Source organism: Gracilinanus agilis, chromosome 2 (genome assembly GCF_016433145.1).
Source record: "Gracilinanus agilis isolate LMUSP501 chromosome 2, AgileGrace, whole genome shotgun sequence".
Lineage (NCBI taxonomy): Eukaryota > Metazoa > Chordata > Mammalia > Didelphimorphia > Didelphidae > Gracilinanus > Gracilinanus agilis.
In genome coordinates this window covers 148,573,656-148,600,932 of record NC_058131.1, presented here as the reverse complement: position 1 = coordinate 148,600,932, position 27,277 = coordinate 148,573,656, and the positions used below count along the sequence as shown (strand labels likewise).

Here is a 27,277-nt window from a genome sequence, read left to right as displayed (position 1 = left end):
CTCTCTCTCTCTCTCTCTCTCTCTCTCTCTCTCTCTCTCTCTCTCTCTCTCTTTCTCTCTCCCTTTCCATCCCCTCTCCCTCTGTCTGTCTCTGTTTCTCTCAGAATTAGATTGTGAACTCCTTGAGGTCAGAGCCCATCTTTTGCCCCTTTAGCTTACCACAGTGACTGGCACATTTATTGCTGCCCACAGTAGACATTTATCAAATGTTTATTGACTAATTAATATTTCAGCCAAAAAAAGTAAGAGTGCAAAATGTGTGTGTGAGTGTGCATATGAATTAGATATACATGGGCAAGGCAGAAAGATGGGGACACTTGGACACTAGAACAATGATGGCGAACCTTTTAGAGATGGAGTGCTGGAGTGCTGGCTCCCCTTTGCCTGCCTCACTTATCCCACACAGGGGAAAGAGGAAGCACTCTATTGGGCTGCTGGATGGAGGAGAGGGTGAAGTGAGGAATGTCTTCAGCAAGTGTAGAAAGGGAGAGGGGAGTGGTCCAAGCACTGCACTTCTCTCCAGCACCCGCACCAGTGAGCCGCCCACCTTACCCACTGTGCGCTCCTATTGGGCTGTTGGGCAGAGGGGTGGGAGATGTGAAAAAAATGTCATCAGGCACGATAGAGGGGGTTAGGGAGCAGTTCTTCCCAAGTTCCTCTTCCTTTCTAGTAATGAACTCTGGTGGGGGGAGGGAGGCTGAGTGCCTACAGAGAGTGCTTTGCATGCCATCTTTGGCACCTGTGCCATAGGTTTTGCCATCACTGCTGTAGACCATACCAAAGCCTTGGAGAGTAAGAAATAATTTCTCTTCCTGATTAACATTTATGTTGGGTTGGAAGAAAAGTTTACTGATTTATCTCTCTTTTTATTACTCATGCATTTACACATGAAGGTAATGGAGCTAGTTTTTTAAAGAGTGTTAGATATTACAATGTGTATCAGTTGCTATTTGTTCAATATTCGTTTGTTCATTCAATACATAGTTGTTGAGCATCTACAAAGTGCACAACACTGTTCTGGGTACTTTGGGGCCAAATATGACCTACCTCCTACCAACCTATGTGCTGCTGGCATATCAGAGCTATATGGATCACATTTATTCCTCTGATTTAAAGGCTATGTGCATCTTCATTATCTCTTGGTTAATGACTACACCCCTTAGGCTAGCATTTAAGGCTTTCTACAGAAATTCTCTCCCTAATCTGTCTTTCACATTCTATTTCTAGTGATGCATAAAATATATAAATGACTTAACCTTCACATTATAGATACTCTTTTCACCTAAGGTAGAACTTCTCCCTTTCTAAGTGGTAGAAGGCTTGGAAATGGATTTAGTTGGGAATCTTCAGTATATAGGGAAGTAGTTAACTGATTTTTGTTTAGGTTTTAAGCACAGATCAAGCTGTCTAAAATGTGTGATTTCTTAGTGTTTTGTTTTTTTTGCTGTTATAGCATTTCTAACTATTGGTTTACAGACTGATGTTGGTCCGTGGCTTTATCTCAACCTGCTCAAATAAATGTTCTTTCTATTTGCTACTCGCTGTCTTCTAGTGCTTGTGAAAGGGGCCATGTTCTAGATTGGTAATTTATGCATTTCTTATTTTCCTGAAGGCTCTTTGCTTTTAGATTAGGCTTGCTTTTTTAGTTTATGTCATACACATAGTAGGTTAATTTATTAAATTGAATTGTTGAGACTTTTTTTAGGGCCAGAGGGTGATAATAATCTGTAAGCAATTCTCCATGGCTATAAATTACAGATGAGTAGTCAAGATATATTGATGGAGAGAATTTCTAAAGTGGGAAGTCTATATACCAATGATATCACAGGTTCCCTCCTGCTCAAAAAATTCTCAGCCATCTACAGCCTGACATTTATATAGTGTTTCAGAACACCGAGTGCACCTTATATACATTATATCATTTGTACCTCACAATATCCCTATCAGGAGCGTATTACATTATTATCCCCATTTTACAAATGAGGAAACTAAGAGTTAGCAGAGTTGTACAATTTACTCATGGACACGACGCTAGTAAAAGTCAAAGGTAGGCTTAAATCTAGATATTTTTGTCCAAAGCACGACGCACTGCTTACCACTGCCATACTGCCTGCCTCCCCCTCCCCCATGCTAATTTATAAGCTCCTCACCTCAAAGATCAACATGGCTCAAAGTTAAGCTGCAACCTTGGAGGCAAGTGTATAAAGCATGGCTTGACCAAAACAGAAATGAATGTCATGCTGCTTTCTCAATATGATCAAAGTCTGTTGTATTCTCTGTTCTACTCTTCTGAAAACTAATTGCCTTTTGAATCATTTTGAATTGAATTGAATATCATTGCCTTCCTAAGAGTTGAATAAATTGCTTTTCAAGGTAGGTAGTGGATTGTCCTTTGCATGGATTCTTAGACTCTCATATGAGCATTAGAATTGGAAGGGATCTGAGAAGTCATCTAATCCAAATCTCTGTTATGCTGGTGACCAACTGACACCTGGGAAAATTAAATGATTTGCCCAGGCACAAAGGTAGTGAGGGACAAATCTCCCTGCGGGGGCCCAATGACCCCTTGTTGTGGATACTGGAGGAGTCTTGTTTGACTGACCTCTGAGGACCCTTTCCAACTTTGAGGATCAGATTCTGGTCAGCCTCCTCAGGGATTATGATACATTGGCTGACTCTGCACCTTGACTCTCTCAGCTGAGGAGCCCTTCTGCTGTACAAATACCTAGTTAATGTTAAGCTATGTTTACTAGTTTTTTTTTGCTTATGTGTGGGGTATATTGAGTAATGTGGTTCTCAGAAAGCCCTGAAAGGCTCTTCAGGACAACATGTGATATATAATGAGCTTAAAAGTAATTTAAACCAATTGGCATGCTGGGCAGCTCTATGCTGGAGACAGAAAATTCTGAGCTGAAGCAAGTTCTTCATTCTCAAAAACAGCTACACACACACACACACACACACACACACACACACTGGTGCTTTAAATGAGATCTTTTAAAATCGATTATAAAGTGTGAGATAGTGTCAATCCCAGGTGAATGCCTATCTCTGCTCCTTGTTTGATGTTTGAAAAGAAAGTTTTGTATATTTACAGGCAGACTGTATTACCAACTATCCAGTGTGGGATTTGGGTTAATGATTATCCTGGTAATTTTGGGTTTTTGCCATGGTTTCTATTTCAGGAAGCCCAGCTAGATATTGGTACTGATTGTCCTGCCAAAAATGAACTGTGAATGTAGTTGATTCTTAGGAAAGACTGATCCTTCCAGCTGCCCAGACTTCCCAGTGGAGGTGAGGTCTGAGAGGAATCAATTCTGTCAGCAAACCCTGGCTACCCCACTGACCCTGAGGAAATGGCCTTAGCTTTTATTCCCTCTATGTCATTAGTTTCTGAGGTGGGAGAATCAGAGGTGACAAGGAATATCTTCTTTTAGTGTATAATCTCCATCTGTAAAATTGAAAGGAAGAAAAGATGAGATCATGACTTTGGAAATCAAGGCATTATTTAAATAGAAGATATTCAGGTAGATATTATAAATTTTATTTTATTTTATATTTTATTTTATGGATTTTGCTGTTGCATTATCTGTGTTCTATTTGTACATGTTGGTGTTAGTGTTTATTGAATTTTTTGATGCTGATAACCTCTGGAAAGCACTCAGAATTTTGTGTAAGTAATTTGTTTTATTTTAAACATTCTCTACACAAATAATATTTTCAAGCATATCTTCCTTCCAAAGCTCAGTATCACCTGTTGAGGTGCTGCTTCCCAATTGGCTTTTTTTTTGAAGGATGAGGTTTTTATACCATAGATTCTTCCTTAGAAATCCTTGAGGAGTGTAGGAGTCATTTAAAAGCTTACCCACCTCAACAGAGAGGATAGGAACTTCATAGCAAATAAATAGCCAGCTCTTTCATCAGTCCAAGAAAGGCCTTAACTAAGATGATATCGTGAGAATGGAAAGAATGTGGAAGGCTATTTACTTAGCATACCGTTGGTCACAAGGATGAGTGACTAGCACAAACCTACCAGAACTATTGGAAAAAAAAGATTGAAATGCTTATTTTATGGAGAGTCTGTCAAATTTCCACACGTGACAATCAGCATACCTATTTGTGATGTTACTTTGCAAGAAGCCTGCTTCACACTGGCAGGTTTATCCATTTTGCTGAATAAAGAAAGACCTTCTTGGGATTTCTAAGCCTGTAGAGAGTTAAATTTTCCTCTTCAGTGTTCTGATTCTCTATTCTTGGTGTGATAATCATAATATTTAATACATATGTGATGACTTAGGTTTACAAGGCACTTTTTTATAACACTGAGATTAAGGAATGCAAATATTATGATTCCTATTTCACAAATGAGTAAAGTGAGGATCATAGAATTTGCAATTCTCTCTCCTCTTGGCCTATTAAAAGATGGGGCTGGCAGGTAGTTGAATTGAGGCTCGTTATCAGATTTTCTGATTCTCAGACCAGTACAATTTACTCTACATTGGCTGCTTCACTATTAAGGGAGTGGAAATTTCGCATGGTCCAAATGGTGGAGAAGGGACTCATCAGTGGGAGTGAGGAGGGTAGAATCTGGAATTAGACATGACTGGAACTGCATTTCAAATAACCTTTAACTCCCTCTTCCCCCAACCCACCCCAAACCACCAAAATGTAGTATGCAGCTGTAGATTAAAAAATTAATATCGAAAATACTCCAAGCATTTAATAAGATTCATTAAAATTAACTTGAAGCAAAAAGGAAACTAAAAGGCTAGAGTCAAGAGGGAGCTCACCCAAACCACACACATGGAAGAAAGAAAGAGGGAAGAGTTTACAGAACTATATAAACAATAACATAAAGACCCACGGAGACAAAAAGGGAAAAGGAATTTTGGGATGGGGAAAGAATTCTGGAAGATGGAATCTAAAAGTACAAAATTTCCAATTAATACACAGCACTACCTTTCCCCTCTTCCACATGTAGCCATTAGAGTGCATTCATTTATCATCTGTCCATCCATCCATCCATCCATTTATTTATGCTACAAATATTCATTACCAATAATGAGCAAGGTATCGTGTTAGTCTCTGAGGAAGCCTTCAAAGTACTTATAATCTTTTGGGGGGGGATATGTATATACAAAAGAATCCCAATATGAATGATGACTTTATAAAACAGTCCTAGTACAAGTATGTCCAGGAGGTGCAGAGCACAGTGTTGATTAGGGGCTGGTGTGCCATGTAAGTTTTACTTATAAAGACAGGTCTTTGCCCTCTAGGAGTGTTAATGGTAGCTAAGTGACTGGCATGGACAGACTGCTATGAAGCAAATATTATGTAGAAAATTAGATTCAGGGCAGCACGGTAGCTCAGTGGATAGAGAGCTCACCCTAGAGGTGGGAAGTCTTGGGTTCAAAATGGCCTCAGAAATTTCCTAGCTGTCTGGCCTTGGACAAGTGACTTTACCCCCATTGCCTAGCACTTATCACTCTTCTGCCTTGGAACTGATAATTATTACCAATTTTAAGTCAGAAAGTCAGGGTTTAAAAAAAAAGCAAAAAAAAAAACTGGGTTCTATAGTTTGTGAGGTTTTGGGGAATGAATGTCTTTACCAACTTGTGGAATGAGAAAAGGTTCCATAGAAATAGTAGTGTTTGGGGACAGTTGGATGGCTCTGTGGATTGAGAGTCAGTCCTAGAGATGGGAGGTCCTAAGTTCAAATCTGGCCTGAGATACTGCCTAACTGTGTGACCCTGGGCAAGTCACTTGACCCCCATTGCCTACCCTTACCACTCTTCTGCCTTGGAGCCAATACACAGTATTGATTCTAAGATGAAAGGTAAGAGTTAAAAAAAAAAAGAAATGATAGACACACCAAGAGGATAAATGAGGGCATTTCAGGCATAAGAAATAGTTTAAACCAGAGATGGGCAAACTATGGCCCATGGGCCAGATGCTGCCCCCTGAAATGTTCTATCTGGCTGTGGGACATTATTACTAATCTGAAGAATACAATGAGTAGGATACAATACAATGAAACTTCGAAAGAGTTGCCTTAGAAATAGACTGACAGATGAGCGTTTCCTTTCCTTTGGCCCCCTCTTTAAAAAGTTTGCCCATCACTGGTCTAAACAAATACATACAGGTGAGACATCAGAGAGCATGTTTGAGAGGTACAATTGTCCAGTTTGGTTTGAGAATAGAAAGCCTCAGCCTCCTTAACCATCTCAAGGGGAAAAAAAAACATTTGTATTTTGTTGGGGAAATACTTGGAGAAATGCACTGACTCAGTAATTATCTTTAGCCTTAGGCAAGCTTGTTGACTCTGGTTGTTCCTGCATCCAATTGATCTCTACCCTAATGTTCTCTGTCTGATGTTTTAGAGACAGGAGCACAGTTTTTGTTAGGGAAGATTGAGGAAAGTTTCCTGGAAAAAATAGAATTTGAAATGGACCTTAAAGGATGAGTATGATCTCAGTGAGCAGAGGTGAGATGGCATTCCTTGCAAGGGAATCAGTTGTCCTCCGAGCACGGAGAGAAGAAAGTACAAGACATGTTTAGAGAGTCGTGTATAGTTTAGTTTGTTAGAAATATAGGCTCTGTTGTAAGGAGGTAGAATAAATGAATTAAAAAGCTCCTGCTTTCAAGAAGCTTTCCATCTAATTGGGGGAGACAACACTTAAAAGAGAGTTCAGCTACATTGCTGATGAAGAGGCTGGAAGACCTAGGAGTGTGATGTGTGGGTGGATGGCAAGGTCCACGGTTCCTTACATTATTTTAAAGTGAGTCAGATGACAGTGCCATGGATCTGCAGTGTACAAAGGCAAGGCAAATGGTAAGGTCAGCAGGAACTGGGGAGGCAATATTAGGGCAGATTATAAGGCCTGGTAATCTTCTATTTTATTGGAAGGAATAGTTGGTGATTCTTATCTCATTGATGATATATATATAAAATTTGGTAGCCTAGATGAATTCTGGGTGTCAGGGAGTAAAGGGGGCGGAGAAAGATAGTAATGGGGGAAGACATTCCAATTGAAGATGGGTTGGATAAAGGTCATGAAATGCCTTTAATGGCAGGCTATAGAATTTGAACTCTACTTGGAGTTACTGAACATTTTTAAGTAGAAATATGATGTGGTCAGGCCTCTGCATTGTAAAGACCTGAAAGATTTCATTTTGACCCTCAGTCATAGTGGCAAATTCTACTCCAAATCAGTCTCAAGGAATTCAGTCCTTTAATATCTCCTTCTAGAACATGCTATATGGATTTTAAAAAAAAAGATGCTAGAAGAGCTAATAATGGAAAAGTTAATCAAAAATCAAAGAAAACAGCCAAAGCAAGTTTCTCCAAAAAAACATTTATTAAGTGTCTATCTGTGCCAGGCACTGTGCTAAGAACTGGATATACAAAGAGGTAAAAGACAGTTTCTGCTCTGAAGAAGCTTACAATCTGATGGGAGAGATAGCATGCAAACAAATATATACAAAAGTACATATAAAGACAGAATAAATAGATCATTGTTATATTGCCTGGGCAACTGTTATAAGGGAGAAGGATCATCTTATTTCTCTCTACATCAATTTACCATCTCAAATAGATCAAGAGACTCCCAATAATTATAACATCATTAATAAGGGCCAGATAGAAATGACAACTACTTGACTGAAAAGAGTACTACAAGGAACTATATGGTTTCCAGGCTTCTGAGAAAGGAACCTTAGAAATAAATGCCTGGGGTATACCATAGGAGACCTAATATATCTTTGGGGAGATGTGTTTTTTGCACTTCACAATAAGGTATATAAAGGCTTAATAAATAGAGAGCTTGATATGAACTAGAGAAAATGGGTCACTCTCTAGAGAACTTGAAAGGCGCTAAGTTCTCTCATAATGGAAGAAGCCCTGACCTGTGGCAATGGGATGTCATATTATTCATTTACTCTGTCTTCACTAGATTTTAAGGATCTAGCACAACTGTGTTGCCAGCATTATAGGATTTAGAGATCAGAGAGACTTTAGAGATTATGTAAGCCAGAGGTTTTCTAAGTTTTTGGTTTTAGCACTGCTTTATATTCATTTTTAAAAATTTAATTTAATTCCCCCCAATTTCCAACATTTTTTAATATTGTCTCAGATTTTCTTCCTCCTTTCCTCCAACCCTCTGTTCTCTTCCAGATGGTAGGCAAACTAATAAAGATTTTACATGTGCAATCATCTAAAACATTTTCCCTATATTAATCCTTTTGTGGAAGGAAACTCAAATAAAAAAATAGAAAGTGAAAAGTTTGCTCTGGGCTGGATTCAGATTCCATCAATTCTTTCTCTAGAAGCAGATGGCATTTTTTATCATGAGTCCCTTGGGATAATTTTAGATCATTGTATTGCTGAGAATAACTGTTATTCACAATTATTCATTGTAAAAGTATTCTTGTCATTGTGTACAATGTTGTGGTTCTGCTTATCTCTGATTCAGTTCCTCTAAAACAGGGGTCCACAAAGTATGGCTCTAGAGCCATATCTGGCTCCACCTCCTGACCCACCAGTCCCGGCAGAGCCCCAGGATGTGCCCCAGGGGGCCCTTCAGCCCCAGCCCCATATTTCAGCACCTTCCGCCTCCATCCTCCTCCTTCCACAGTCGTTTATGGCTCTCACAGCCAAAAAGGTTGCCAACCGTTGCTCTAAGACTTTGCAGGTTTTTCTGAACTCCTCCTGCTTGCCATTTCTTATAATGCAGGAGTATTCCATTAAAATCATATACTATAATTTACTTAGCCATTCCCCAGTTGATGGGTATTCCCTCACTTTCCAAATATTTGCACTCCTAAAAAGAGCTGCTTTATACATATTTTTGTGCATATAAGTCCTTTTCCTTTTTTTTTTTTTTATCTCTTTGGGATACAAACCTAGTAATGGTTTTGCTGGGTCAAAGAGTATGAACTGTTTTATAGGCCTTTGGGCATAGGTCCAAATTACTTTCCTGACTGTCTGAATCAGTTCACAACTCTCCCAACAGTGCATTTGTGTTCCATCTTTTCCATATTCTCTCAAAATTTTGTCATTTTCCTTTTCATATCAGCCCATCATATTCAACTCACACCCTTGCCCTCTATTTATATATATTACTTCTAACTGCCCTAATAATGACAAAGTTCTTTGGAGTTAAAAGAATCATTTCCCCATGTAGGGAGGCACACAGTTTAACCTTATTGAATGTCTTTTGATTTCTCTTTCCCATTTACATTTTTATGATTCTCTTGAGTCTTGTATCTAAGAGTCAAGTTTTCCATTTGTCTCAGGTCTTTTCATAAGGAATATTTGAAAGTCCTCTATTTCATTGAATATCCATTTTTTTCTCCTGAAGGATTATACTCAGTTTTGCTGGGTAAATGATTCTTGGTTGAAGTCCTAGCTCTTTTGTCTTCTGGAATATCATATTCTAGGCTTTCCAATGTTTTATGGTAGAAGCTTCTAAGTCATGTGTTATCCTGACTGTGGATCCATGATGTTTGAATTGTTTCTTTTTGACTGCTTTCAATATTTTCTCTTTGACCTGGGAATTCTGGATGTTGGCTATAATATAACTGGGAATTATCTTTCTGGGATCTCTTTCAGGAAGTGATCAGTGGATTCTTTCAATTTCTATTTTGGGGCAGATTTTCTTTATGATTTCTTGAGATATTTTGTCAAAACTCTTTTTTTAATATCACAACTTTCAGGTAGTCCAATAATTCTTAAATTATCTCTCTTGGATTTATTTTCCAGGTCAGTTGTTTTTTTCTCATAAGATATTTCACATTTTCTTTTATATTTTAAAATTCTTTTGACTTTTATTGTTTCTTGATGGTTCATGTAGCCATTTGCTTCCAATTGTCCAATTCTAATTTTTAAGGCCGAATTTCTTGAGTGAGTTTTTGAATCTTCTTTTTCATTTGGCCAGTTCTACTTTGTAAAAACTTATTTTCCTCAGTGAATTTTTGTGCCTCTTTTTCTAAAGGGCCAATTCTATATTTTAAGAAGTTTTTCTCTTCAGTGCATTTTTGTATATCTTTTTCCACCTGACCAATTCTGCTTTTTAAGGAGTTCTCTGGATTTTCATGACTCTTTTTACTAATTGTCCTGAGTTTTTTAAAGCATTAATTTCTCCAGTAATTTTTTCTGCCTCTTTTGCCAAGCGGCTGCTTACTCTTTTTTCATGCTTCTTTTGTATCACTCTCATTTCTTTCTCCAATTTTTCTTCTACCTCTCTTTATTTGATTTTAAAATACTTTTTGGAATCTTCCATTAATTCTTTTTTTGGGGGCTTGAGATCAATTCCCATTTTTCTTGGAGTCTTTGGATACAGCAGCATTGACTTTTTTGTCTTCTTCTGAGTTTGAGTCTCCCTTGTCACCAAGATAATTTTCTATGTTATGTTTCTTTTTTTGTTGTTTGCTCATTTTTCTGCCTTTTAATTTTCTTTTAGTTAAAAAAAATGTTAACATTGGGTTTTGTAACTGTGGTGAGGGAAGTACTATTCCAAGCTTCAGGTTCATTGTGTAGTTGTATTCAGAGTGGGCTCTGGGGATCTATCTACTTTCAGTTCTTTCAAGGTGGTATGATGTAGAGAGAGATTTTTAATACTCTCCTGGCATGTGTTCTGGTCAATGAGAAACTCCCAAGCACTCTTTATCCCTTGGAACTCTGACCAGGCCAGGGTTCCATGTTCCCCTATGGCTGCAAATGGTGGTATATGCTGGTGCTCTTCTTTACTCTGAGACTGTGCCCCAATTCCAAGTATGGGCAATACAACAAGAGTTTTGTACCCAGAGCCAGCAAAGAGATCCTTGTAATTCCCTTCTAAGCAGCTGTCCAATACCCCTTACTATCTGTAGCTGAGAGTTCCTGATGCCTTTACTGCAGCTTCAGCTGTATCCAAAACCTGTTTCCTCAGTAAAGCCTGCATTGGCATAGTGTGTTTCACTTCCATCCTGGTATACTAGATCCCTTGTGCCAGCTTTCTAAGTTGTTTTGGGCTAAAAAATTACTTCACCTTGTCTTTTTGTGAGGTTTGCTAATCCAGAATTTGTTTTGAGGCATTATATCATTGCTTTTTGGAGGATGATTTGGTAAAAATCAGATGGGTCCCTATACATGTTGGCTCTGCCAGTAGTTCCTGCTTTATACTCTTAAAAATTATTGAGGATTCTCCTTCCTCCAAAAACATTTATGCAGGTAGATTGTATTTACTGATATTTACTATTTTAGAAAATTAAATATTTTTGAATGTTAAAAAATTAGTTGTGACTTTATGGACCCCTTGAAAGGGTTTCAGGGATCCCCAGGAGAACCACACTTTGAGGATCTAGGCCAGTGGTTCCCAAACGTTTTTGGCCTACTGCCCCCTTTCCAGAAAAAAATATTACTTAGTGCCCCCTGTCACATACTATTACTGCCCCCTTACAGTTATTCACCGCTCCCAAATGCACCTGTGGAAATTGCTGCCCCTCTGGATTGCTGCAGCACCCACCAGGGGGTGGTGGCGCCCACTTTGGGAATCACTTATCTAGGCCAACTCCTTTGCTGTATATATCACTGAAACATAGATCTGGAGTTGGTACCTCAGGGATCATTTCAGCTAATTAGTCCCCTCATTTTATAGAAGAGAAAACTGAGATATAGCCAGGTGAAGTGATTTGTCCAATGCAGAGTCAGAATGAGAGCTGCAGGCTCTGACTTCAGAGGGTAAGGCTTTTCCCACTATAAACACACTGACTGGTAGAGTGAATAGATGAATAATTCAACCTTTCTGAATCTCAGTTTCTTTAGCTTTAAAGATGGGAACATCTGCATTAGCCATGACTACTAAGAGGAAAATTATTTCATGAACACTAAAGCACTTTATAAATGACTTGTTATGATTACTGTTGGGTAATAAAAAAAAAGAGAGAGAGATTTTAAGGCCTGCTTCAGAATGTAAGCTTACTGAGGAAAATTAAATTCAATTTGACAAGAATTTGACACTGTTCAAATTGTTCAATTGAATAGTGCTCAATTTGACACTGCTCTAGGGGCTTAACATATTAAGATAAAACGGTATTTGCCCTCAAAGAGCTTACATTCTTTGGGGTTGGGGGTAAGACTTATACACCTCTAAGTAAATACATTAAATATACTAGGTAAGGGGATAGGGACTGTATTTGTGATTTCATTGGTACAAGGAATTCCCAGGTGAAGAAATCCCTCTGCCAGTGTGCTCAGTAGCACTTTCTCTACAGTTTATCCTCTTTGAGGGTTGCTTAGAGCACTTGGAAATTAAGTAATGACTCTACCCCAGAGTCAAATAGCTTAATCTTAATCTAGGCCTCTGGTTCCCAGAATAACTCTCTATCCTTTATGACATCCTGCCCGGCTCTGTATATATTACATGTAATTTCAAGGAGACAGTGGTAGAAACAGAGGAGCACTTAAGTGCTATCATTTTTATGTAGATGTCCTGGGTTTCCTGTGTCTGGGAGAGGGCCTTGTCCATAGCAGACAGGCACTTCATCTCTGTTTAGTTTGGTGCCGATCATTAGTTTTTTCATTTGAGCTTCACCCCTCCTACCCTACTCTGATATAAAGTGGCAAAGTGGCCATGCAAATTACCATGTGCCAGGGGCAGCTGGGTAGCTCAGTGGATTGAGAGTCAGGCCTAGAGACGGGAGGTAGGTCCTAGGTTCAGATCTGGCCTCAGACACTTCCCAGCTGTGTGACCCTGGGCAAGTCACTTGACCCCCATTGCCACCCTTACCACTCTTCCACCAAAGAGTCAATACATAGAAGTTAAGGGTTTAAACAAAACAAAACAAAACAAAAATTACCATGTACCAAAAGAATTAGGAACTGGCCTCCAAGAATAGCAGCAGATGACTGCCCTTTGAGAAAAGTGAAAAACTCCTATTTGACTCCCTTTCAAGTTTTCATGGGAATCCCCTTCTGCCCATGTTGTAGATCTGTCCTTTGCCTTCTCCTCCGATCCTTCTAGGGAACTGGAGGAGGAGAGGCATGAAAGGCTGATGAGAAATATTCGGAGACCCAATGCAGAGGAGGAAGAAATGTTTGCAAGTACGAAGGTGTGTGTGTGTGTGTGTGTGTGTGTGTGTGTGTGTGTGTGTGTGTGTGTGTTTGTGGTTGTTCCTGCTACCCTTCACCCCTTCCAGGATGCTTTAGATGGAGAAATACATGCAGCACACAGCAAACAAATGCTTTGCCAATAACTCACTTGGCAATCTAGTTGCAAGTGAGTCATAGTTTGTTATTCCCAGCAGTGCCTTTAATCCTGAAACAGCAGAAGAAAGAATCCCCTAACATTCCCTGTAGACCTAGGTTCACCTCTGCCCTCTTACATAGCTATTCCGATCAGGCTAAAACAGAGGGCAGCTAGGGCTTTCCTCTTCCTCCCTCTGCTTGACTCTTTTTCAGCAGGGCTCATAGCTATGGCCATAAGCACCAGCCCCAGGAAATCACTACACTGAGACAAATCATTACGACCAAAGAAAGTGGTCATTTATTTTGTAATAAAGCATTAGAAACTCTTTTCTGACAGTTTGACCTGAGTCTCCAAATTTAAACTCATGCTACTATTTACACCAAAAGTATGAACAAGAGGGTTGAAAGGTAAAAAGTTACAGAATCCTATTTGGGAAGCTCAGGTCAATTGGCTGTATGTTAATGGGGTGGAGCTTGGGCATCCCAAAGGTTTGTGCACCTCAAGTAAAGGGAGAGGGAATGACCTATCTTGCAGAGGGTCCAACCTGAACCCCCAAAGCATGGTCAACAGTTCCCAAAAACCCAACCTCCAGGATGAATGAGAAGGTTACAGAAACCGAGCCGAGGAAGAAAAGTGTATGTCCTCCAAAGAGAGGAACCACCATAATGGAATCCCAGGATTCCAAGGTAGCCAAGATCTGAGCAAGGGAAAGTGAGTTCCCTTCCAGTGATACCCTGGGAAAGACTTGGTCACCCTGCTTCAGCTCCATCTGTGAAACAGATGCTTTCTTTAAATTCGCAGAAAGCAGAAACCTACCTTCCCTTCTTTACATGTGGGTTCCTAGCATAGTGCTCTGCATACCACAGTTGTATAATGAATGTTTCTTGAGATGAATTGATGGATAATTTCTAGAGATACTAGCCAGAGAATAGGAGATCTTTTCTTTGAGTCTTTTAAAAATCAGAAAAATGTTGCAAGCCTGCCAAAAGAGAATGCAGAAAAAGGTATAAACCTCTCATGTGGATTAAAATCCTACTATCTCCTTCACTTTACTTATATATTGGTTTAAAACTAGAGTTTTTCCATTAATAGACAGTCTTTGAAAATTTGTGAAAAAAAAAACAGTGAAAAATTGCTTTTACAATTTTTTCTCTTTTAACAACTGCTAACAAAAAAATAACATAACATGGCAACCTACCAATCCATAAATTTCAACTATCAGTGATGAATAATTTTCCATAATATTATTATTAAAGTAAAAGAAGTTGCTTTTTAGGATTTTAGTCACTATTTAATTTTCCTTTGTTGAGAGCTGAAATCCATTACTAATAATATTATCTTAAATTATTGGGGATAAATTCTCCTATTTCAGAGGGAAAGTAACATAGGGAATTGAGAACAAATCTCAAAGCCAGGAAGAGGGGGAAAAAAGCCAGGAAGACTTGAGTTCTAGTTCCCTATCTATATCAATATTAATATTATCTGTTTATATATATATCATCTACATATACAATCTTCATATTATATTCAAAGAACTATATTCTCCACTGGCAATGGATGATAGGACTAGATCTGTGATTATGCTGGTATAGGAACCTACAGAGGCAATTCCTTCTACCATTGAAGATATGGACCTTTTCTTCAACTCTTATAGTCTTAGAGAGTTACTTAGGGTATTAAGAACTAAAGTGTCTTATCTAGGATGACTAAACTGGATATGTTTAAGAGATATGACTTGAATCCAAGTCTTTCTGGTAGTGATATGAAAATAAAAATAAAATATACAGTATATACCCTTGTGAAATTTGGATAATGTGTACATACACAGAGGAATTTGATTAGTACCTAGCAGAGAACAACTCAGCTTTGTTAAATGGCATAAGAGATCCAAGAAAGGAAGAAACTCAACTGGACTGGTCAGTGAAATATTCATGAAGAGAGTGATATTTGAGTTAGACCTTAAAAGAAAGGAGGGGTATACAGAATGTTCAGGGAAGGCTAGCACCTCTAGTGTGAGGACTTACTGAGTCCTTTTCAGCATTTTTTCCTCCTTTGGTGTTTACCTGCCACCAAGGCCTCTCTACTGTGGTTTCATGAAGCTATAATATACCCAGCAGCCATACTTTGATTAACTGTCTTGGCAGATAGGATAAACCAGGTTTAGGGTAACCAATGGGCTACAAACCCATCATTAAGGTAAGGGGGTGTCTACCCCACATTTCATATAACTTTACTTCTTGTAGCTGAAGGGGTAGATGAGAACAATTGTTCCAATGGCCATAAAGGTGGTAGAAGAAGGCACTGTGGAGAGCTTAGAGCTTGGTTAGACATAGAAGACCCCAGGGTCATCCACTGCATGCTGAACCATTGCCAATCATCTAGACTTTTGTCTTATCACTGGACTTTGATGACTCTCTAAGAGTGAGTATGGTTACCAACTTTCTGGCTCTCTCTTCTCTTAAATACAATTTACGCACAAGTCAAAAGACATCACCAAGTGATGTCATTTTGATCCATTTTGAGTATGATGGACAACAACCAAAGGAAGGAAAAGATTTCATTTAGTGGAAGAAAATGGAGAGTCTTATTGAGGCATGAGTGGTGGTTCATGCAAATGGAAGGAGTTAGTAGTAAACTGGAAAAGATGAGGGGATGAGGAATAGCACAATTTGGCTAGAATGTAGAGGGCACAATGTAGAGTAGCATAAAAATAAGGTTGGAAAGGAAGACTAGAACCAGATTGGAGAGGGTCTGAAGACAAGGGGCCTTTAATTTTTTTGACCTGTACTCACTCACATAAGACATCATCACTTCTAAAATAAGAGCATGGTTTTATTTCACACATGGTATTTGTTTTCCTAAAGCCAGCCCACTTGAACTAGATCCAAGTGAAATGTTCAAGTACACCATAGAGTCTATTTTAAATAGACTCCCTGCTGAAGGTACATAAACACTGACAACGTCCAGGAGGTAGCAACAGGATGAGAAGGCTTCTATCACTGTACTACAGAGAAGTTGCAGGAGCTACCCCAATACTATCTAGCTGACACTTGTGGCCTCTGAGAAATACTTACTCATCTGCCTTCAGTCTGAAACACACTCACTGTTTCTGTTTTTAAAGGACAGTAATGGGGAAATTTATATTTCCTTCTGAAAATAATAGGATCATAGGGTCAGAAGAGACCTTGGAAGTCACCTGGTCTATTCAACAGTGTGGGAATTCCCTCTACATCAGAGGAAACCCTGCTGTCTTTAGACAAGCACAACCCTCAAAATATATTCATGGTCAAGGAAGGGTATAGATAAGGTTACTTAGAGAGGTGGGCCTTCTTTTTTGATTCCAAGTTTAGAACAAGATCCTCTCTAAGGAGCCTTAGTAAACAAATTGTTAAAACTTATGCACTAAAGAGGAAAAATTTATATGGAATTAAAAGCTTCCCTTGGGAAGAAGCATCCTCATATAGAATTTAATTTGTTGTTATTATTTTTTCATCAAAAGGAGTTCACCAAAAAGAGAAAATAAGTTTCTTCCAAAACAGACAAAAAGCTGGTTCAGTTCTCTGTCCTACTTGGATATTTTAAAATGTCATTATTACTATTAACTATTAATTATCCATGTGTTCCAGTATTCCCAGATGTCAAATTATATTATAAATAGTAATTATCTAATTACTTGGTAGTACTAGTTAAGAAAACAGAAAAATAGACCCTAGAATGTATTAAATAACCAGGACCCAGATACAAATACAAATGCATTAAGTATTAGGGAGAGAATTTATGTTATGAACTAGACTAGTGATGTACAAGAATAATAATTATGTTTATTCCCAATTAATTCTTTGTTACACTTTCCCCAGAAATTGTTTCAAACCTTCTTTACACCTTTTCCTTTTTTCAAGCCTCCCAAGGTATCCTTTTCCTTGACTCTCTCATCTTATCTTATATTTCACTAAAAATATTGAGGCCACTCATCATGAGATCTCCCTTCTCTCATCCTCCTTTTCTCATATCAGTGCATATTTCTTGCATTCCAAGCAAGGAATCATCACATTTCTCAATTATCTTCAACCAGTTTGAAAAAAAATAGGAATGGTAATAAGGAAATTTTATTAAAAGGAAAAATAAGATAGATTCCCTCCCTTTAAATCTTTAAAGGATTTGTGAACAAAAGCACCAAACAGAGACCCTTGCAATTGGAGAAACAATTCCACCTTCCACCCTCTCACCCTAGTATTTGGGAGTCTAGATGCTTTTCTAAACTAACACAACTTCGAAAGACAATTTTATAGAAAACACATAACAGAACTATATGAACAGCATCTAGGCTAATCCAACCCATACCAATACAATTTAATTCAGGTCAGTCCAATAGAATCTAGTCCAGTCTTATCCAGTGCAGTCTAGTTTGTAAAGTCTAGTTCAGACCAATCCAATTAAATCCAGTTCCATTTGGTATAATATAGTTCAATTCAGTCCAGTTCAGTTCAAACCAACTAGGTTCAGCCCAAACCAGCCCAGACCAATACAGTCTGGCCCAGACTACTCTAATCCAATTCAGACTGGCCCAATATAGTCTGATCTAGTCTAATCTGGTCCAGTCCAGTGCAATCCAGTATAGTCTGGCCCAAATATTGTACAATACAGTATAGTCTAGCCCAACTCAGTCTAGTTTTGACCAGTCTGACTTAATCTGATCTAGTACAGGCCATTTCGATGAAGTCCAATCCAATTCACTCTAATTAGAGTCCAATTAGACCTAAACCAGTAGAAACCAGAATAATATTCTCCAATCTATTTTATTCCAGTTTAATCTAGTAATGACTATCTAAACCAGTGATTCCCAAAGTGGGTGCTACCGCCCCCTGGTGGGTGCTGCAGCAATCCAGGGGAGGTGGTGATGGCCACACTTTTTTTGTATTACATTCTATTCTGAGTTCAATAAAGTTTCATAATTTCCAGGGGGTGCTAAGTAATATTTTTTTTCTGGAAAGGGGGCGGTAGGCCAAAAAAGTTTGGGAACCACTGCTCTAAACCAATCCAATATGATCCCCCTCAGTCCAGTTCATTCCAAGGTAATTCAATTTAATCCAATTCAATTTAGTCTGGTCCAAAATAGTTCAGTCCATTCCATTCCAATCCAATCTGGTCCAATCCTCTCTGGGCTGAACCAATTTAGCGTAATCCAATTCAGTCTAGTTCAGTTCAGTCTAATCTGGTTCATTCTCTTCCACTGCATTCCAGTCCAGCCCAATTCAGTCTCATCTGATCCAGGTCAGTTCAATCCAGTCAATTCAGTACAACACAGTGCAATCTAGTCCAGTTTAATGTGGTAAAGTCCAGTTCAATACAGTCTATTCTGGTCCAATTCAGTCTAGGCTAGGCCCGCCTACTCCAGTGTGTATCCCAATCATGTCTAATCTGGTTCATCTCAGTCAGTCCAGTCCAGTCCTCACTTGACTGGCCCAATCCAGACCTGACCAGTCCAATTAGGTCTAAAGCAATGTAACTTGGTCTAATGGAGTCCAGTCCTTTCCATTTCAGTCCGATCCAGGCTAATATGGTCCAGTCTGGCCCAGTTCAGTATAATAAAGTTCAGTGCAATTCAATTTAATCCAGACCCATCTAGTTCAATCTAGTCTAGTCCAATCTAATTTTGTAATAGTTTGCAATATGGTTCAGTTCAGCTTAATCAAGTCCAATTTAGTGCAGTTTGGTCCAATCCAGTTCAGTTTAGTCTAATTTCGTCCACTTTGACCAGTCTAATCTAATCCAGGTTAGTCTAGTCCAGGCTGGTTCAGTCTAGTTTGGTCTGATCCAGGCCAGTACAAATCTGACTAGTCTACCCCAATCTGATTCAAACCTAGTTCAGTTTGGTCCAGTTGAATCCAGTCCAGTTAGTGATGGCAAGGGGTAGAGTGGGTAAAATTATAATTAAAGATGGAAGGGATCTTAAAAGTCATCTACTCCAAACCTCTCATTTTGTTTCCTTTAATATAAACAGGAATTGTGACTAAAATAGCACTAAAACCTAAGGAAATCCTATGAACTAATCTGATGAGAGATCCTCTCCTGTGTAAGGTGAGGTTTCTAGGTCCCCAGAGGTATAATTCAGATATTTCCCTATCAATAGGGGATCTAGGTCTCTCTATTTTTTTCCTAAGGACCTATTTGTTCCATTTCTTCAAACTATCTGCTTATTTTCTCTACTTTTGTACTCTTAGAATTTGATTACTTCTACTTCAGTGACAACAGGAATATAAATGGGCCCTGAGATTTCATTGATATAGAGAACGCCTACATGAAGTAGCTCCTTCTAGACCATTGCAAGATGGCACCTTCACTGCAACTTATAATGTTATAAAGAATTTCTTAGAGCACTGAGAAGGTTAAATGATTTTCCTAGAGTCACAAAACCAAACACTCCCTCTATTCATCTTATAAGGGAGGGAAAAGGAAAAGCATTTATTAAAAATTTACTGTGTTCTAGGCACTGTGCTAAGAACTTTACAAATTTTATCTCATTTGGGCCTCATAATCACAGTGTGAAGTAAGTATTATTGTGATTCCCATTTTATAGATGAAGAAATAGAGGCAGCAGAGGTTACGTGACCTACACAGGTTCACACAGCTAGTAAGTGTCTGGGGTTGGATTTGAACTCAGATCTTGCAGACTTCAGGTCCAGTGCTATATCCACTGTATTAGTTCATTAATAAAAGATAAAGTTAATATTTTTTTGCTATCAGTTTCATGAAGTTGTTGGGAAGAGAAATAAGATTGCTTAGGTGGCATGATTTTCATTCTTCATAAGGCTTATTATCAGATTATTAGGAGTTTAAAAAGTATAGAATATTACATCTGTTACCTTTTCAAATTCTGATGCCCCATTTTTGGCAGGATAACAAGAGCAGTAATGCTTGTTTTTTTAAACCCTAGAGGACTTGATGATTGATTTCTTCCTCCTTCTACTAACAAGAGTTAAAGGAGAAATAAGGTCTGGCTTGGAAGTAACATGTGATCCAAAATGCCAGAATTGATTACCTTCAAATTTGTATTCATTTTCTAGAAATTCCAGTTAGGTAAATGATTAGAGGAGAAGGGTTGCATCATATGATGAAGTGCCTATTAACTTGGTTAGGACATTATCCTAGGATGACAGAATTTAGGTCTTATGGGAAATTTGGAACCTGATTAATTTGACAAATATTGATGTTACCTCTTTGGGAGAAGGGACACAAAACCATGGAAGACACTGTTCTCTGTGTCTGTTTTCTTTTTGGTTCATCAACACATTTATTTTTAAACATACATACAAAACATAATATCTATAATTTGTTATAAATATGTGATAAGTTGTAATGTGCTTATCCCAGGGAAGCAAATTCCCCCAATAGCTATGTCTAAAAATCTGCTCCATTCTTTTTTTTAAACTCTTTTCCTCTCAATCCTCTCCTTTCCTCTATTTTCTTGGAGCTTCTTCTGGGTGAGCATTGGATAAATCCTGACTTTTTAAAAAGTAAAAAAGAAACCATAATTTGAGAAATCAGAGACAAAAATCTTTCCCTCTTCCTCCCTCTTGAAGCTAAGCCTCCTCCTTTGGTATTTATTTATTGACAGAGTTCAGTAGTAGCAGCAGAGATGGGGGCTGGTAGCAGCAACAGCTGATTTCCTGTTAGGTAGGGCAGTGTCATTGCTGAGAATGGCTATGAGACACAGGTTCAACTCTATTGGCACAAAAAAGTAATCCACTAGCCAGCAGAACAATGGATTTAACTGAGCAAATTGTTTTTTGAAATTAGGGTTGTTTTGAAAATTCTCTGCTCCTCCCTCCTAACTCATTCCTCTGACATCTGCCATAGCTACAGTGACTGGGAGGTTAGTGAGTGGGAGCCTAGAGATAAGGGGATGCATTGTGTGTTTTGATAACATTGACCCATAGCTCACACTAGTGCTAGGAGACATGGAGGATGAACAGAAATATCATCTGTTGCTTCAGTTTGTTTCTAGTGGCCACATTTCCCCTTTCTGTGTCACCTCTCCCCTAGAAGCCTAGCATTTCTACTGTTCCCAGGTCTTTTTTTGACAAGGAGTAAGGGGACCAGATCAATTAACCTCAGGTATTATTATCTTAAAATAATGGAATCACACCTCATCTGAGCTAGAAGGTATCTAAAAGATGATCTAATTTAACACCTTTATTTATACAGATGAAGAAATTGATGCCCATAGATGTGAAGGGACTTACCAAGTTATACAGTTAGGGACAGAGCCAGAACATAGCATCTTTGACTCCTAGTGCAGAAAAAAGAAAGCAACCTAAAAGAATAAGTTTCTAATTATGGAACTATAGTTCCTTTGCAGCATGAGAACCAGAGTAGAATGGTAGAAAGAGCATTGTTTTTGGGAGTCAGAGGACTCTTGCTACTTGTGTGTCCTTGACAAGCCATCTAACCTCTTTTGGTCTCTGTGTCTACATATAAAAAAAAAAAACCAAAGGGATTGGATTAGATGGTCTCTGATAGCCCAATTAATTCTTGACTTATAAGCCTGTGATTCTAAGTCACCAGTTTTTAGGTTCCTTGTCTATAACACGAGGCAGGTAGAGATCTGTAAAGTCCCTTCCAGCTTATACCTCGAATGTTGGGAATTTTTCCTTTTTGACTCATACCATGTAGGTGATGACTTTACTCAGAAGTGATCATCTGTGAAGCCAGGCTAGGACCATTTCATTGAGGAGTGAGCAGTTCTCTCTGTGGTGTAAAAGATTGCTGAGGCATCACTTAGAGTCAGTGTTTGAGATGTGTAATGATATTTTGCAGACCAACATGGAGAACAAGATGGTGGACAGTTGTTGGTTTAGAACATGGAATGAGCTGAGACTGGTAGGAGGTGCCATGTTCCAGGACAGTTAAAAGCTCAGGTATCTATGAACTGAATCAGGGCCTCAATCAGAGATATTTGGGGCAGTGGGAGGTTATGGTGGTGAGAGTAGGCCATAGGTCAACTTGAATTACCAGCAACCTGCACTAACCAATTTTATAGTCTCAGATCCTGTAATACCGTTATATCAAATAACCTGTTCCTGAATCATACTCCAAGAACAAGAAACAACATCTCTCGGCTAAACGACCTGATTTTGGTTGAACTCTGTCTGGCCCTGCCAGGTTGGCAGCTGGCTATCAGCAATTGAGAATTGACAAGCCTGATTACCTCCACTTCAAGTGCCATCTTCCATCATTATCTTAGATTAGGAATCTCCTGTTTCCCTCCTTCCCCAATTAACACCCTGCTCCCCTCCTAAACCTTATAACATTAAATTTTTGAACTTACTTAAACTTGTATCAACTTTATCTCAAGACTTAGCGAGTATATCCTTGGGACAGATCAGTCAGTTAGAAGTGTCTGTACAATTCCAACCACAAGTTCTTCACTTTAGCTGGCCAGTCTGGGACACTATTATTCTGAAGTTGAGTTTAGCAGATTCTCTACAATCATTTTGTGGGCCCTTTGTGTTTCACTATCACAATTTAAGTGTTACACTTGGGTGTCACCCACATACACTCAGCTTCAGATCTTCATATCACCACCACCCTATTATAACAGATGGGGGAGGAAAAAAGAAAGCAAATGATGATCTAGAGAGTAGGATTTCCTCCTCTGTAAAGGGAAGTGCTTGGCTGGTCCTTAGGATGAAGTCCTGTTTTATCTCTATAAATTAGATAATAATGTAGATCTCACTTGGAAAGGGCCACAGAGGCCATCTAGTTCAATCTCATTTTACATATGAGATTGACTGAAGTCAAATCACTTGACCAAGGTCATATAAGGAGTAATAATCCTATAATTTATCTGTAGATAAAATCCTTTCAGCTAAGTCTCCTGAAATATAGTAGCATGGCTTTAACGCCATCAGAAAAAAACAAACTGGGATGATGGCCTGCTATAATACTGCTTTTTCCTCATTTCAAACCTTTATAAAATTCCCTGAAGAAACCATATGCTTAATAGACTCAAATATTCTAAAAGGAATTTAAAAAAATAATATAATAAAATATACAATTTTCAGATTTTTTTTTTAAAGAAGGAAAGATACATAATGAATTTAAGGCCATTAGGGAAGCATTAAAGTGAGAGAAAGAGAAAACACCAGATATATTCAATTTAATTTGCTTCAAAATGATCATGGAAAACCAGGTCAGACTTGGCCTCTATGAGTTAGACAACTAAATAAATGCAGAAATACTCATAATTAGTTTGGGGCTCTACGAGGTGGAAAACCAAGTTGCTGTCTGTCCTTTCCTATAATACAGCTGCCTTCTGTTTCCTGTTTGTCTGTTAATCTAATATAGATTGTTAGCCCACTGTGGAGAGAATACATGTATGGTTTCTCTATTTGGTAGACATCTGTTGTTATAAAGCAACTATTTGTGGCTGGAAATCAGCTGATTGGGGAATGAGGACCTAATTTGCATTTGAGAGTATGTCTCCATAGCTTCTCCTTGAAAGCCACAAATGCACTACGTATATATTTCAGTTGCATTTAAACACACACAGAAAAAAATGTACATCCTTGGAGACATGTATTTCATAAGTACTAAAAATATTGCAAATGTGTGTGTATGTGCTGGTATGTGCGTATGTGTGTGCATGCGTGTGTGTGTATGTGCATTTATGTGTATGTGTGTGTGTAATTTTTACACTCAACTTCTTGGTTATTATATTATTATTATTATTCCTATTGACTCCCAGAGGAGTATAGGGCTGCAACCATCTCATGCCAACGGACTCTGTTCTGGGCAACTTCCCCCAACTGGGCATATCTTTGCCAGGTCTGTTTTGGCCTTCTGACTTTTCTCCTCCCTGGTGGGTTCCATATTTTTTTTTTTTTCATAGCGTCCTGACTTTCCCAGAGTCTGGTATTGGAGATCTTTTCTTGGTTATTTAAAAAAAAATTTTTTTTAAAGAAAATAAATATAATAAAATAAAAAAGCTTCCCTGGCCAGAGAATTCATCACATAGTAGCCACGCTTTTGGCATTTACCATCAAGCACTGAAGTTTGTTCTAAGTAGCAGCTAACTACTTAGCTAGACTGATCCTCAGATGACAGACACTTCCTGTTTCTTAGTGTGTACTCAAATCTTTTCCATTCTGGGAGCACCTGCTTGTGGTTTGCCGCCTTTGTCTTTCAGATGAGTTATGTTCCATTATAGAGTACTCTTTTTCCAAACAGGCTAAGGCAGACAGCTATGCCTTGCAGAGTCTGTCATGGTACTGAAAAATAAAGAGTGACTGCAAATAACACGGCATCAGAGTTGTAACTAGTATGGGACATCTAGGGCTTTGCCCAGGATGTTGGCTCCCTGGAGAACAACTGCCCTTCTTTCCTGGTGTGTGTGTTCAAGTGTCTCCTTTTTCCATGGTCACTTCCCAGTCCATCACCAGGCTATGTTACCATTCATTCAACCAAAAGACTTAGTTTGACCAAAACTTGCCTTTGCATCTTTGACTAGTTAGGCTCTCTGGGGCCAGATAAAAGAATCAAATCTATCTTTGTCACGACAGCCCTTCAAATAGTCAAAATTGATATGAAGGCAAAGGTCTTTCCAATCACTGAACTATGTGTGCAATCATACACTACACTGACTTTTATAACTGATTATGGATAGGCACATTCTCATCTATTCCAAATTACTTGATCAACCCCTTGTTTCTCCTCTGGCATTCTCACCAAAGAACCCAATCACATTTGTTGTAGCCCACAAAAGAGTTAAGTTCAAATTTAAGGATCACTGCCATGTGTTCCCTTTGATACAGGAGTTTAATTAAAATCCTTTGTGGCTTTTCATTAATTCTCAAACTCCCCATCTCCACTCTCCTGTTATACTGGTCTGTTTCCCTCTAACAAGCAGAAAATTCCCTCTAATAAGAGAATTCCTTTATTTGAGATAAATTCAGTAGTCATTAGAGAAAGAAGAGGCAGAGCCTCATTGGACTCCCTGAGCCTGGCACATGTCCCCATTGCTGGTGATCCTGGGTATACCCATAGTTTAGGTCTCAGGACCAGGTTTGTGTTCACACAATGTGCCCTGGTTGGGTGTAGTTGGATCGATGCAACAAAAAGTAGGTCCTGGGTAATGAATGGAGAATGATATGGGCTTCTTCCCTGCAGCATTTCTCTTATGATCTCCCCCCCATCTCTGCATGGCATAGCTCATTTGGAGAAGTGCACCCTCTTCCCAGTGTAACTCCCAGTGCCCAGGAGACCGCATGCTTGTAGTTGTGCTAACATGAGACTCTAGAACATTGGGTGCTACAATGACTATTTTGGGGGAAAGGTGCAATTCTTTTTGTATTAGCAATTCTTCTAGTAGAAGAAGCTGAGCTTCCAGCAGTGTTTTTGACCTTATTTTGAAAACTTGGGGAAGAAACCGTTTTCAAAAATAGTCCACTAAAAAGAATTATACTAGAATTACAGTGAATATTCTATATAATGCAGAGCCCCCATGAGCAGTGGTGTGAAATGTAAATCTTCTGGTCTAGCCTCTTTTTGGATTGGCCTATAAGAAGTAACATTTCCTTGTGGTTTCTGCTAGAGAAGAGAAAAAGCTTCCCCTTCTTGTCATTATGTATATAGTATTTCCTTTTGAAAAGTGTCAGCACCTTCATCGTTACTGATCCCATAGACAGAACCGGATGGATTTTTCAGCATACTTTTATTTACTTCTTTTTTTTTTTTGATAGCCTTTTCACAATAGGAACTCAGCAAACATAGATGTAAGAAACCCCATGGTACACTAATTAGTTCTTAACCTTTGGCCAAATAATATGTGCATGCCCCACTGAGGTCAATGTCCCCAGGAACCACTCCCAAGAACACTTTAGAAGCTGCAAACTGCAAGCGAGGGGGTATTTGGATGTTCTTGTAAGCATGTGGGGGCTTGTTTCTGCTTCCTGCCTTTTTTTTTTTTAATTCTTTCCTTTCTACTCATAACACTTAGCTCCTGAGAAACTCACTATAATCAAATTAGTCTCTAAACAACAAGGCATTGTTAGTGGAGAAAGGGGAGAAAAAAGGTAATGAGCCCCTCCTACCCCCCAACATTTTCCCTTTATATTAATTCTCTGACTTGAAGCAAATCCCTTATCTACTATGGGCCTCTCTTACCCCATCTGTAAGACAAGGGAGCTGGACTGGACGACTTCTGTATTTTTGCCAGTCCTAAAGCTGTGATTCTTTGTTCCCTCCCAGTTTTCTTTGCACCAGGTAACATACTCCCTGTGGCTTGAGAGTGATGTGAAGGGAGTAGGTTTAGTATTTGTGGCAAGGGACATGCCTCTTCTTTGCATACGCTACTAGACATGAATCTGTATTACAGATATGATATCGAATGACACAGAAAGTAGAAGCTTTCTCTTTCTTTTTAAACAAATAAGAATCCAAACTCTTCTCCACTGGAAAGGGAATATGCATTTGGCAAGTTCACTGATAAGAAGATAGTCTTTTAGACAATGGAGGTACCCAGACCAACCCTAACTCTTGTACTGGATCCTACGACAAAGTAACTTTTGCTTCAATATCCCAAGAATAGATCATCCTCAAAACCAAAATGATTGATAATCTTTCTGTGAAGTTTGGTATGAATATAATATTCAAAACCAGTTTTGCCCATTGAAGACTCTAGCTAGCCTGTGGCATTTATTTTATGTCTCCCCTTCATATTTACCAATGTTCACCTCTTCCCTGTGTCACAGAGAGCTTCTGGAGACCACATGCCGCCTGGCCAACACATTAAAGAAACATGGAGTGCGTCGAGGGGACAGGGTTGCCATCTACATGCCTGTATCTCCATTGGCTGTGGCCGCCATGCTGGCCTGTGCTCGAATTGGGGCAATTCACACAGTGGTCTTTGCTGGCTTTAGTGCTGAGTCCTTAGCTGGAAGAATTAATGATGGTAAGCATATCTCTGGTGATGTGGGGGAGAGTGGGGTGGGAACATAAAGGTCCCCGTAGTCCTGATTCTTCTCTGAGTCAGCCTGTGTAGTACTTTTTTG

The 27,277-nt window shown here is 38.9% G+C and overlaps 1 protein-coding gene across 1 annotated transcript in view; it reads left to right on the top strand.

The window, feature by feature from the left end:
- The window catches only part of ACSS1 (acyl-CoA synthetase short chain family member 1), a 99,101-nt gene that overhangs the window by 36,075 nt on the left and 35,749 nt on the right, over positions 1-27,277 (top strand). The window contains exon 3 of the mRNA XM_044663442.1: positions 26,978-27,177. Coding sequence (XP_044519377.1) covers positions 26,978-27,177 — 200 coding nt within the window. The remainder of the gene's footprint in view (positions 1-26,977; positions 27,178-27,277) is intronic.